At 39.6% G+C, this 14,987-nt stretch overlaps 1 protein-coding gene across 1 annotated transcript in view; it reads right to left on the bottom strand.

The window, feature by feature from the left end:
- usp43a (ubiquitin specific peptidase 43a) overlaps positions 1–14,987 on the bottom strand; it is a 112,191-nt gene that overhangs the window by 75,967 nt on the left and 21,237 nt on the right. Inside the window, exon 3 of the mRNA XM_026303761.2 lies at positions 5,301–5,404. Within this exon, the coding sequence (XP_026159546.1) occupies positions 5,301–5,404 (104 nt within the window). The remainder of the gene's footprint in view (positions 1–5,300; positions 5,405–14,987) is intronic.

Raw genomic sequence — 14,987 nt, 5'->3', positions numbered from 1 at the left:
ACATTTATTCAGATCAGACAACTCCACCGAATGCCTCTGAGGAGCATCTCGATGAGATATAAAAAGAACAGAAAGGAAGAAGAGGGAAGAATGGAAGACCAAGCAAATGATATAGACAGAGTGCGAAGGGAAGGCCAGCAAGAGACCATAAGAATAAGATAAGAATGGAGATAGACAAAGACACAGCCAGAAAGAATCAAAACTAAGACCCTGTGAGGCTCCAGGAGAGTGATTGGTCTTTTACGGTTACACACAGTAAGGACAGAAAGAGTGAAAAGGAATAGCAGATGAAGGAAATAGTCTCCCAGATCAACAGACTGAATCCAGCCCAGTCTGACCCAGAGTAATGAGACTAATGACATGAGAATTCACATGAATAGAGAACATATTTAGATTGAAGAAAGCCTGATGAGACCCAGAAAAGAAAACAAATTCCTGTGTACCTTCTTTGTATCTTGGTCTGTCATTTATTAACGTGAGTGAGTCATTAGAGAGGTAACTGCCTCAGAGTTCAGAAACAGATCAAAACTCGTCGTTTCAATTAGACAATAACTTGTGTATGTCAGGGCTGTTAGAGATGGAACATAAAATGTTAAGTGAGTAAATGAAAACTGAGTTTGTGTGTAGAAAGTTTCACTTTCTCACTAAGTAACAGGGAATATACACATTAATGAACTTCTCTAGTCTGTGATTTAAATGCAGCAGATGTAGTCAAATCCCTTCCTTTTATCTGCTATCCCCAGACAGACTAATGGTATAAAATGTTGTGTGGTTTTATGTAGCACCATTGTTGTAAAATTAGCCAACAACTACAGTGGACCCAAAGGACAAAGCACAAAAGTAAAAGCATAAACATTAAAGAAATGCACTGCAAATCCAAAAACACATGCAACTGTCAAAGCACGTTATAGTATACTATATGTTTTGGATATCCTATGTTTAAGCCAAGCCATAAAAACTATGATGCAGAAAACCTTCCTATTGTTGTCCCACACTGGCATAAATACTTTCTGTTAAGACTTTTCAAACAGCCAACGGGGTATTAAACTGAAGGTAATGCATCATAAGGGTAGTAAAGATGTTACGGTATCTGTTAAGTGTATCTTTGAAACTGTTATATGATGTGATGTTATTTTATTAGATAAGTCTAAACTTTCACGCTCCTTGTGTTGAAATAGTAAAAAAGTAAGTAACAAGAAAACGTAAAACTAAATGTATTTTTTTATCACTAAGAAAAACAGTACTAAGCAGAACTATATGATTAAAGGCATCATAAATATATGAAAGGAGTATCAGAGACCAATATGAAAAATATGCTGAATTTACAAAACTCATATAAAGAAATAATTAGGTGAATAATCTGTTATTCAAAGAACATCACCTTAGAGTATGGGACTTCTTAGCATTTGTTTTCCACTATCTTCTAAATGATTGTTCAATTAAATGATTAAATAATCTACAAACAATAAACAATAAAAAAATGACATGGACTATGACAGCCAGTGTCAAAACACAAATAAAACAGCAATACACACACACACATGCACACACTCACACAACTACACTGAAAAGGGGATTGGCAAAATCACATCTATTTATTTCTCCTTCCACTCTCTCTATATACATCTTACTCAAACCCCCTCAGGTGAATCCCACGGTCCCACATTTTGAGGTTTGCAGTTACATGATAAGCTTGTTATAAACAGCAATGACTCATGGAAACACCAGGAGACAGCAGCTGTAATAATAAGGCGTTAATGCACACTAGACAAATTCGCTTCAGTCAAGGCTCAGACTTCGATTTAAGAGAGACGTGTGTATTAAAGGAGTAATTACTATGTGTGTGTGTGTGTGTGTGTGTGTGTGTGTGTGTGTGTGTGTGTGTGTGTGTGTGTGCTGTTATTGTTTTTTTCCTTCCCCAAATAATGGTAACACATCTAAAATCAAGTCCTACTGGAAATTTTGTAAGACCATAATTTAAAAAAAATTGTTTTTTTAAACTAAAGATGATGATAAATTTCTCTGGATTTGGAACATCTGATGATGGACTAGTAGCCTATATACTTTCCTATTTTAGTACTGAAGCTCAGTGAAGTGCAGAGAAGTAACGTACTAACCAGTGAGTGTAACAGTGATCACTGTTGTGGCAATGTTCATAAGCAATGACGTTACCACACATCATCACAGCATTTCGTACTGTACAGTGGCAGAGGTTGAAAGTTGAAAGCTCACATAGCTTATGAATTTCACACACAAACACATGCACATCTTCAGTGAGTGCAGTTATACTGGATATTTCCAGCCTTTTACCTGCACACATTTTTCTGTTAAGCTGTAATGCTTTCAGTAAAACCATAACTGTGATAGGAACGGGCTTACTGCTGACTTGTGGTGCATCACTAGTACATTACAAAGCCTCTCTATTGTCCCCACCAGCCTCAGAAGTCACGTCTCACAGCTTAGCCTCTTTATCAGAGACAAAGCAGCGCAAGGATCCAATGGCTTTTTTGTTACCTTACTAATGATTGTGTGTGTGTGTGCAAATACACTATAAATGTCTGTGTGTTTATAGGGGTTGTACAAATGTGCACATGTGTAGTGTATATAGTTTAATTATCCCCCACACAGCAGCACTTGGAGACATGTGTGCCTGTGAGTGTGTATGTGTGGCATATAGAGGTAATTACTGCTGCTCCTATGCAAAGGGAAACTCAGCCTGCACCCATGTGCAAATAATAGAAGCTCAAAGAAATGTCCTTCCAAATATAGCTTGAATTGTTCACAAAAAGAAAAGAAAAAGAAGGAGAGGGGATGTTTGTGGGGTCTGGATGTATGAGTGGGGACAAAGAACAAAAAAAAGTACAGGATGCTGTGTGTGTGTGTGTGTGTGTGTGTGTGTGTGTGTGTGTGTGTGTGTGTGTGTGCGCGTGTGTGCGCGTGTGTGCGCGCGTGTGCGCGCGCGTGTGTGTGTGTGTGTGTGTGCGTGTGTGTGCGTGTGTGTGTGTGAGAGAGAGAGAGCAGGGGTGTACTGGATTAACACAGTCCACCCACAACTGTTTAAAAGTACAGTAGGTGCTAACAGGTAATCATGTTGTAAAAAGTGTTGTTACTCTGCTCAGCTAATGAATAGGCAGCTAATCTGATAATGTCACTTAAACATTCGGGCGTTTACGTGTCTGCTGTGTGTGAGTGTGTGTGTAGTGTACCGTGATTAAGACAGAAGAGACAGAGAAAGCATAAAAAAGGTCTTCAACAAATATTTTCCCCTCTCACTTATATAACTCTTCTACAACTCAATGAATGGATTCAGTACAAGCTATTTTAAATTACTCTGACAGCATCATGGGAGTTGAAGTCTACAGGGACACAATGCGTCTCTAAGTGCTCGATCCATCATCCTTCAATGAGGGAATGGGATAATTCCATGAATGAATGGCTGGTTAACCTTGTAGTGTAGCAGTGTAGTAACACAGTACACGGTGTCACAGTTCGGCCTTTTTATGGCTGGCTCGCACACTAATCTACTGCAGGCTGACTTTGAGCTTTGGACCAAACATGACAGGACTGGTCTCCAGGGTGGCTTTAATTACGTCCCTGTATTCTGAGCTTCTCCTGTATGTTCTGGTTCAGACTCGACCTTTCCCTCTGTGAATTTCTCCCCTCAACACAAATAAGCCTTTGCCCATTTGCTGCTTGGCTGAAATGGGGACAGGAATTTAATTCAAATGAGTAAGAAACTGAAACCTATCTGAAATGTCATTTGGTCCTAATTTAAGACCCAGCAGGGTGGTGATGAGGGCAAATGTACAGTCTTACAATCTGACTTGATCGCATTTCAAGCTTACTTGCAGACTGTGAATAGGCACCAGAATCTACCGATTCCTCCTACAGCCAGGGAACAGGCCAAGAAGCTTGTCAGTCCCGACAAGTTGGGCAAACCTGCCATCAGTTGTCGAGAAATGATTCTCATCTGATGGGATCAGATTTCCACAACAATTCCATCTGAAAACTGCTCAACGGATAAGACATTGGTCACAAAACAACCCAGTTTAATGTTTACAGATGACACTGCATGAAAAATATGTCAAAATAATCCCAAGAAGATTACTCCAAAGTCATTCATGTGTTTGTTTTCTACTGTCTGCATTTAAAACTACTTAACAAGCATATTGACAGTAAACCTAAAAGCCTTTCCATACAGATCAGCCACACAGCAGCCGTTATAGTCATACTGAACCCACTCATTATTATCCGGGTAAGTCTGAAGAGTGTGCAGTAAGCTGGACCCCATCACAAACATTTGCAAGGACATACTCACATATTGTGGTATTTTATTGTTCTTTCAGAGGAAAAGAAAAAAGGAAAATTAGAACTTTGCTGTATTTGGTCAGTTTGTTTGTGTACAAGAAGATGATACTGCACTGCAGGAGGGAACGCAGAGCAAATCCCTGCCAGAAGGATGCAATGTTTCCTCTCTAAGCTAAAGTCCTTCATTCCAAAAAACAAGCTGTCCGTGATGCTCACATTGATACACGAAGTCACATGCAAGTTTTAGGCAGGGTAACAAAAGCAAGGTTAAAGTCTGGCCTTAGCTACTAATTTTCACTTTCATTAAAAAAGGTGCTTCTATTAAATGGTGTATATATGTTTTCTATTCTCTACTGTTTTCAAGTTAATCATTTCAAATCGCCTGATCGTACAATCACAACAATTAAAGGCTGAACTGAAACAAGGCCAGAGTTTTCTGCAAACTATACCTCCTGGATTTACTATGCTTTATCTTTTTATCTACATTGTCAAATCAAATGTGAAAGCTAAAGCAAGAGGTGAGGTAAATGTACTCAGCCACATGAGTTGACACGGTTAGAGAAAAGTCAATTCCATTAGAGTGTCGATTAAACTAGAGAAGCCCAGTCTCTAACTTTCCACAGTGAATGAAGGAAAGTAAGCCAGAAGCCAGTACTAAAGATAAATCCTCTGAATCCTTCTCAGGTCTGTCTGACCTACTTTCTACTGATTCTTATCCACAGGAGAGAAAATACATTCTCACCTATGCTGAATAGCCATTCTCTTTAACGGAATATATTACACTCTGTTTAGTCAAACATAACCCTGGGACATTAGATAAAGACCCAGTGGAATCCAGCCTACATAGTGTATCATTTATGAGAATGTTTTTTTGTCCTACTTCGGCTTTACAGCTTTAAGTTGCATGATTTTAAAAGAAAGTCCTAAGAGTTACAAAGACTAAGAAACACTCGCGTGATACTAACTAGTATGTTGATGTCTATGCTTCTCACCTGTACTGAGCCTGGAAGTGCTCCTGGACAAAACTGTGTCGACCTCGAGGCTGCTGTGTGATGGCCGAACTGGGACTGGAAAGATCCTCCAATGAACTTGGTCCCTGCAGAAAAAGACAGAGAAGACTCATCTTCAAAACGATACTAACAATATAGCAGTTTCCTAAACAAATTAAAGCTGCAGAGGGAACGACCTTCATTTAGAAATCTTTTATTCTCATCTGTCTAAACCACAAGTTGAGAGTGAGACATCCATCTGTATCCACTCTTTTTGCCAAATTAACTTCAGCATCACATATATACCTGGCAAAAGACTGTTGCATAGAAAGAGATAAATCAGAATCTCAGAGTATGAAGTCAAATATCTGGCAATGGTAGCTTTAACCAGAGCTAATGGCAGATATGGAACAAATGGGACATCAAAGAATAACTACACCCCTTGGACTTTTGCCTGCATTATTTAGAGGTAATATACAGAAATTAAACCAGGGGTAATAAGTTGTGTCTGACAAAGAAATAAGGAGGGAGAAACAGCATTTACTTCTTCAGTGAACTGCAAGAGACATGCGGATAGAGATGACAGATGAAAGTGAATCAAAGATTTAAAAACTTGAGGTAATGAAATGGGGAAAAAAAGATGATTCATAAAATGTTAGCATGGGAATGAATTTCATTTGTTTAACAGTAGAACGGTGAACACAGACTGGAGTCAAAGAAATATGAGATGTCATCTGTTCTCCACGCCATGGTGTCTACTGAATAAACTACAGGGCTGTGATATGCTGTGTACAGCTCAGCAGGAGGGCAGAGACTTCAAAGATAAATTTAGGAAGAGAAAAATGATGCATATGAATAAAAGTTGGACAGGTTTGACTCGGGGAAACCAAGACCAACTGTCAGCTGTCACCTAAGACTCGTGGTAATGAAACATGGGCAGACACACACAAACATAAACAGTGAGTTAAATCCAGGTCTGCTGCTACATGTGCTGTAGTTCTGATGTGGAGTCATGCATCATGGTGTTATTTACCTGTATTAACTACAGTACTACTGTTAAGGACAGTGTTTAAAGGCCAGTTAGTCATTTCTGATATTGAGATAAAATAATAATAGTAAAACAAAAATGACTCTGACATTGGTAGCCACTGAGGTCCACATCACTCATCCCACTCACCAACAGTATTCTGCATTATTCCAGTATGCTGACATTCAAAACTGTGGCTTTGGGCATTTAAGTTGGAAAACATGCTCAGTCTCATTTCTTCTTCTTACTTAAGCAATGCTTTTTACGGCTTTGACAAAATGTTTGCTATGAACCAAATGTACTGGGTTGGGTGATCTCTTCATCTATATGAGGCATAAATGTAACTTAAGCCTAGAAGAGTTACATATGACAGAGACACTATATCTTTGTTTCTCAAGGAATCACAGTTGAAAATAGGAAAATAAAACTATAAAGAAGGAAAAAGAGTCCTAGAAATAAAGACTATGTAGATGAATTGCACTGCCTTCCTTCAGAGCAATGTTTAGCTGCATATTACACTGGAAAGTGAATGATGAATACAAATTGTTCTGTTTGTTTAGGATCAGGTTTCAGACTTTGACTTCTGAGACACTGTTATGTGCTTGACACATACTAATTAGAAAACATAATATTCAGCTTTAAACACTTGTGTGAGACAAACTGCTGAGATGCCAGGGTCTGGTCTCTCCACCTTCTCTGGGGAAATGAGACTTTCTGCATTGGTCTTGCATTATGTCTTCAGAAATAATGACAAGCTAGCTTTGATGAGACTTTTCTTTTGTTCAAACCAAATCCAATTACTGCGACATTAACTTTGAATAATGAGCTGCTTCTTGGCATCTTTGAAAACCCCTCCAAGGATGGCTCTTTCTAGAACATACAACGAGGCAAATTCGCAAAGCCAAATAAGCATATGTAACAAGGACACACTCGCATGTTTTCATATTCCACCTTAGCCCATTTCCAGAATGGGACTTGACTTTACTGTAATGATTGTCTCTGTACTAAGTGGGTAAAACAGCAAAAAAAAAAAAAAAAAAAAAAACTCATTCTCTTTAAATCACTGCAAAATGCAGTAGTAATATTGCATCTATCTTTTGAAAATTAACTTACTAGGAGAAACCACTAGACAACATTTGCATTAAGTGCTGCTGTGTCTAGCAAAGACACCAGAAGCAGATCAGCAACTACTGTGGTTTGTTTGATATCAGTACTTCCACATGGCTCCATCTCAGCCATCTGTGCAAGTAATGAGAGTGTATCCATCTTGACATGGGCTTATGCTATATTTGCACTGAGATAAAACTGACACCACTTAGAGAAAGCAACAGAATTAAGGTACGAAATAACTGAGACAGGTGTGTAAACAAAATGGAGCGAGGTGCCCGAGCCTTAGAGCAAACCCTTAGCAGCATATCACTTGTAATGGACAGTTTAGAAGGACTGTGTGAGCTATAGAGATTGGAAAAGGGATTCATCGGCACCTGCAGACCACACCATGCAGCAGGGGCTATTTGAAGTTGACTTCAATATCCATTTTCTGCTGGAGAGTTTTGCCCAGGGTGTGTAGAGTTGAGCGCCAGAATGAAAACAGAGAATTACCCAAAAGCTATTTTGAATACTTGAGATGCAGAGCCTCTCAAGCTTGGATTGATTTTTTTTTTTTTGGGTCCAACTTTGGATTGGATCTCTGGCAATCATATATGAGTTTAAAGTTCCATTAAGCCATATTTTTCTACAATATGTAATCAAATAAAAGAGATTTCTTACATTTTTTCTCTGCATGGATTTGCAAACATACCACAGACAAAAGAAACAATAAAATCAAATGTGTGTATCTCTTCTGTTTTGCATATCACAAGCTAAGCTGTGAGTAATTCTCTTTCTCTCAGTGTGGCCTCTTTTCTCCATCTCTTCTCTGAAAGACAATGGAGAACAGTCCTCAGACCCTCAGAGACAGACTAGGTTACACGTATCGCCATGGAAACCGTGGCCTCATTCCCCCCTATCAACATGTGGAAACAGGCAACTTTTTCATCAGTCACATCATGGCCTAAAAAACAAATAAAATAGGCTCATCCACTGGAGCCACTCATGTTTGAGATAAAATGGACCGTCTTCTATTTGAATATGTGATTCCCCAAGCGATGAAATGCACCAGTGCAATGTAGACTGTGAAAATGATTACACACAAAAATGGTATAAAACATGACCATTAAGTCTAACATGCTCAATTTAAAGTGTGAATGTCAGTGAGATGAAAAGATAAGAGTTGTTTGGTAATTTAAGCACAAACTTTAGATTCACTTCTGGTAAAATCGAAGCAAACTGGAGGACATACAGTACACACAGACGCAGCTGATGATACATAGTGGCAAAAAATTAAGGAAGCCAGTTATGCTGAACATGTAAGTGGTGTCAATGTTAACCACAGCCTTACAACATTAAGCACAGTACAGTAAAGAAAGGACTACAAGCAGGAGGCAGTCATGTTGACACTTCATTCTCTAAACCAGGGCTTTTATAACAATATCTACCACCATAAACAGGCCAATAACCTTTTAACCCGAGTTGAGAACAGATGATACCACTGTGACAGTACACGATAAACAGGAACTGGCAGAACCTGCCAATGCATATACACCTATAAGAACAGTATATGGTAAAGTGCCCTACAGTATACTGTATACTACACATACACAAACAGGAGAGACGGAGCAAGAGAGCACTAAGTGTACCGTGTCTCTGTATTCTGTTCCAGCTCTGCTATCGTCTGCCAAAAATAGACGCGGGGGCCGGCCATAGCAATAACAAGTGCATGCTAATATTCAGAAGCACTATGCTGTTCAATTGTCACACTGGGCATAATCCAAAAAACTCTGAATGCTAACAGATCTAGGCCATATTCAACTGCCTCCTATTGCTTAGGGACAAAATTACCGGTGATTTCTGGCAGTGTAATTGATTTCTAAGATTTACGCATCAGCCCTGGTTTCAGGGCTCAGCGTGTTCTAGCTTATATAGCTCCATTGTTCTATAAATGACTGTAGTATCAAAACTGAAGATGAGCCACTTACAGAAAACGGCAGTAGAGCAATGAGCAGGAACAGTGAGAGGTTATAAAATGTCAAAGTGACTCCAGCAAGTAACTGAGGTAAAGACTGGCAGAAATAAGCAAAATGGCCAAATAAGAGAAGGTTTTACTGCAGGGAGCTCTATTTTACTCATGCCTCTGTGTTTAAAGCCAATTTCCCCACATTCATTGATTACAGCACAAAGAATTAGATCAAATACCTTCTGACCTGGGATTTGGACACATAACTTTGTGATAACTATTTGTGATGAGGGTTTACACTAACTCTCTTTCTCTTATTATAGTGCTGCTCTAAAATGGGCTACTTTGGCTGCTTTGACAGTGAAGTCATTCCCAGAATACCGAGCAAGTTTGAGTCTGAGTGTGTCTGGAGTGTAAAAAAGAGATAAGGTCACTTTGAAAAGAGCATTGTGTCGTCTTACTCTTTTGTCCTCCCTGTCTGTTTACTCCTCTAAGCAGGGAGAGCTCACAAGTACATATCACCACCATCAGCAGAGCTCGGCATCATCGAATCATCACAGGAGCTGCAAACCCCACCAACACACACACACACACACACACACACACACGAACACACACGAACACACACGAACACACACGAACACACACGAACACACACGAACACACACACACACACACCCTCACTCACACACACACACACACACACACACACACAGTTAGAAGTGTGCACATGATCTTCAAGGATGCACAGCCACATCCACTCCACTGTCGAATCATTTTGGTTCTTCAGTCAGCCTTAAGACAGTTCTTTTATGCGCTGCTTGTGCTGGTGATGACACAGGAACAGTTTCTAATAATGAATGATGACAAACATATTAGATGTTTTTCCCTCACAAATTACAAAGCAGTGGTCATGTAACCATTTACAAAAGCATTAATGTCCTTGTTACTGCTCTGTCAGACAGTCTAATTCAATGCTGGATCCCAGGGAACTCACTGGTTGTGGTGTGTGTGTGTGTGTGTTTTGTTTGTAGTCAGCACTATACGCTCAGACCTAAGCTAAAAACATGCACAGATTACTTTCCTGGTTGTTTTGGGATCCTGTTTAGCTGCATCATACCCATCTCATCACCTACAGCTTTCATATGTTGCTGTCTTCTCTTCTCTGCCCAACTTTATCTGCTGTATCACTGCATGATATAACAACATCCAAGATTTTTGGTAAAGCCAACAAGACATGTACTAGCAACTGTCAAAAAATATCAGCAAAACTCTTGAAGTGCATGGCTCCCACTCAGCACAGTATGAGACAAAATTAAAATGCCCCTATGAAGAGATATTGTAACTTTTAAAAGCTAGAGGCCACAAATATGTAGAAAACTGATAAATGAAGTGTATCTTGGCTCTGTCGGTGGGCCAATTCATAAACAGAAATGCACAGACTTCTCCTCTGTGGATAAAAAATATGAATACAGAGTCAAATCCTTGTGATCATAATGGAAATGCCCTTTCATCAACAAGGAAATGGATGATATTTGATTTGTGGTATACCATTAACATCTCTCCTCTGTGACCTCAGATCTCCTCTTCACTTAGACTTTGCACCTTTGAATCCTCAACCCTCTCTGGGACTGGATTCTGTATGATCAGTGAAACATTTCTCCAGTGCAGCCACTGGAAATCTCTTTGGCCCAGTGCCCCCTTTGTCTGCTGGCAGAGGCACAGCCTCCATCCAGAGATCTTCACACTCCAATACCTACATGAGAACACATGTTATCAAAGCCCCGCTGATTCCCTGTTGCACGCATCAATGTGAGGCATTACTGAGGCGCTGCTCTACAGCATGCTGAGGAGTGAGTGGGAGTTCAGCTTGCTGCATGTGGCTGTATATTCAAAAATATATATATATGTATATATGTGTACGTGTGTGTGTGTACACTACGTGGAGGTGTGTATTTTATTTTTGTGGGAATCTGATTTAGGTTGCTGTTGCTGTTTGAATGGTCACTTCATGTACTGTCAAGCTGAATATAATGAAAATGGAGACAAGACATAACTTTGTCTTACCTTTACATACCATATGGTTTCACTTCTTTACTTTTCCTGACAAATCTCATCAGTGTTATCTGACTTATGCAAGGCAGCAGCTCTTCATGTGAGTCACAGTAACCTGAAGGTACTTCTATAAAATGACAATAAGGAAATCTAACCTTTAATATTGTTACTGTGTCAGTGTGCTGGGTGACCTAAGCTGCAGTTGGGGAGAAAAGTGCATCCTTTATTGAGACTAAAAATAATCTTAAAAAAAAATAAATGGTGTCCAACGGAGGAAAGACTGATTCAGTTATCGTCTCAAACCACATTTCTAATCAACTGGCTGGCTCAAGGGGCTTAACACATTCACCTTGGCTGCCAGAAACTGCTCTGAGTCATCCCTACACATTTAGAAAAATGCTTCTTCACACATACCCAGAAAAACATGCACATGCGCACTGTACCACATACTAACCCACATGTACCTCCACACTCATACTCCAATTCTCATTCATTTTCTCTCACACAAACAAACACACAGACAGGCAGCTCCACATGTGTATTCAGTCATCAGTGATGACAGTCTGGAGAAAACTAGTGATCACAGATTTGAGCCAGAGACATCAGTGACCATGCTGGTTCACAGATGGAAAGACAATTCTCACATTTGTTAAACTTGTGTTTAATACTTGAATGTATTGGTATGAATGTGCAGCATCTGAGGAGAAGCTTTAGTTAAAAAGCAGAGCATGCAATAAAGATGAATAACGTTCACCCACACATATCTAAAAATGGATGAAAATAACGTGGATTTTGGTCATTTTTCAACAGGGACTTGTCAGACGTTTCTAACAAACCACAGACTTTTCCTACACTCAGCAATTCAACTCACATATCATTCATCCCTTTTATAAAAGATGCAACAGCCAAGAAGTGAATAATAAAGTAAATAGAAACAAGTTAATCCAGAGGACATGGAGAAATAAAGTCAGTGGATTATGTGACCAGACTAGTTGTCTAACCAGTCAGCAGAGCTAAGATCTTATCAGATTACCTGACAATCTCAATATCAGACCCAACTGACTTGATCCTTTATGAATGTAAACTTGTGTTGGTAACTTTGGTGTCTCATCAAACCTGTTTCTCTGTGCTTTTGTGTATATGTATGCAAATGTGTGCTCAGTAACTTATTCTTGGGAAGATTTCAGAGGAGCTGAAGTAGCCCACACTTCAAGCTGCTGGTATGGGCTTGATGTTTTCACTCTCCTGCAGGAAGACATGTCGTCTCCCACTGAGCGCGTGAATTAGCCGAGCCAATGTTGACACAGCTATTGGCTGCCTCAGGAGAGAACCACAACCACTCTTGTCTTTTAGAGAGAGTCACCAGAGTCTGTATCAGACAAGCCCAGGTATTTATTGAAGTGGGTGTTTGTGCCTCGCACTTGAGTTAGTCAACATAACTCCTGCACGCTTTCTAATTAAACAGCTTCTAAAAACAAATCAGGTTTAACCGGAGTCTTTAATCTTTTCTCAGCTGAACAGTGTGGAGAGGCAGCATGGCAGAGGTTGAACAAGGTCAGTGAGCAGACGCTCAGAAAGAAACAAAGAATTACAGAGAAAAACAGACAACAATGAAGGAACAGAAATATGAGATCAGAGAAAGTGATACTGTGTGACAGAGAGGTAAAAAAAATAAAAGATAGAGGCTTGCAGCATGGTGGGAGGATGTTGATAAAAATATGGGTGGCCAGGAGTGTTAACCTACTTAAGTGAGCCTGTCCTGTAATATCCTATATTTCTAATTGGACAGAAAAGTCAAAGTTCACACGAGAAAGGTTGTTTTTCTTGATACACCAAATGAGTTAATTGTCAGGCTTAGCTTAAAACCTGTTAACTCATGTTTAAACTTCAAAAATATCTAACTTTAAATTCCACTAGAGCAATGTGTAAACACTGTTGAAAAAGTAAAGCTTTATCTAGTGAAGGCAAACTCTGAGATGAGAAAAATCTGACATTAATGTCCTGAAATGGCAACGTCATCAATTTTTTCCAGATAACAACATAACAAAATATGGAAACTATTTTTCTGAGCCCAAGGACACAGCTTCAATTTAAGTTAGCATTTCAAATAATAAAGCTACTCAATATATGTTGATAAAACACAGTAAACTGTCATTTCAGAAGCTGGAAGTCTGTGTATCACATTTGGCATCTGTGTTTTAAGAATAGATCATTTGTTTTTTTCTATCAAGCTTTATCATGCTAAGGATTGATTTCAGCCCTAAAACAATAATGAACTAGTCAAACTTTGCTGTCACATTTAATAGAAAAAATGATCATGCATACCATCATTTTCAGAAAAAGCATAAAAAACTGTGAAACAAATTCAGCGAACACCTAAGTTTGGCAGGACTCTATCTGAAACCTTCCAGGAAGAGAATGGGAAGAAAAGGAAAGGGGATTGGAGACAGAGAGGAGAAAGAGACAGAGGTTGAGACACTGCCACAACAACACAGAGACTGACTCTCAGAGAGAACCGGGGCAGAGAAGGTGAGGGATGAAAGAAACGCTGCCCATGCAGTAAAGCAGCTGACTCACCCCTATTCTTTCAGCTCTGGACAGCTGCCGCTAATTCAGCCCATTCATAGCTGGCTTACGGTAACAAGGCAGTCTGGGAGATAACAGTGGAAACCACAGGCATGTTTAGACAGCATAACCCCTTCTCCACCACTACGCTTTCTCTGGACACTTTTCACTAATATTTATTTCTAACTCGATGTCAAGACAGAAAGCAGGCAGCTTCACTGTACCCATCTCTGATCGTAGGCCTATCTGAAGAGCAGTGCATGTACAGTAGGACACCCATTCAATTTGATGCGGCGTCGGGTGCAGCGATTCTCTGGCTGTTACTATGGAGATGCCAGTCGTGCCAAAACAAAGGCACAATAGAAAATAAGCAGCCTCAGACGAGAGCCCCTGGCAGAGCTCTCACATCCAAATCTGGCTAGAGCCATGTCTCTCTCTCTGTTTCTCAATCTTTCTCTCTCATCTGTACAATGGAAGTGTTTATTCCCAGGCAAATATTGATTTTTAGCAATATGTGAATTGATGTGATGACAAATTGAGATGAAGGGGGGTTGGGGGCTGATAAGCTGAACTGTAAGGGCATTTAATCTAATAGGAGTTGAGTTTTGAGATGGTGCCAGAGCCTGTGGCCCTAACATATAAAGAGCAGCATTGTTGATCTGTGCTTGGCATTCTGAGAAACACAGATCTCATACCAAAGGACATGCTGGGAACTATTCTAGTGAAATGTCCTCATAACATACACAACACACCCCCAGAGATGCTACAGGAGGTACAATGTCAGATGCAAACACATAATACTTCACAATACCTCAGTGCAGGAACCAGGATGATTTTACAGACAAACTAGGAGTCCCACTATAAATCGTTAAATAAACCATTAGATGGCTAAGTCCATATTACACCTAAACAATATGACTGAAAACTATATCAGTAAGAGCAATATTAAGAGCAAATAGTTAGAGCAAGATATTTTGTTTCTGAAATG

The sequence above is a fragment of the Mastacembelus armatus genome, chromosome 1, assembly GCF_900324485.2.
Source record: "Mastacembelus armatus chromosome 1, fMasArm1.2, whole genome shotgun sequence".
Lineage (NCBI taxonomy): Eukaryota > Metazoa > Chordata > Actinopteri > Synbranchiformes > Mastacembelidae > Mastacembelus > Mastacembelus armatus.
Note: the sequence above shows the minus strand (reverse complement) of the source record. Positions and strands in the feature narration are given on the sequence as shown.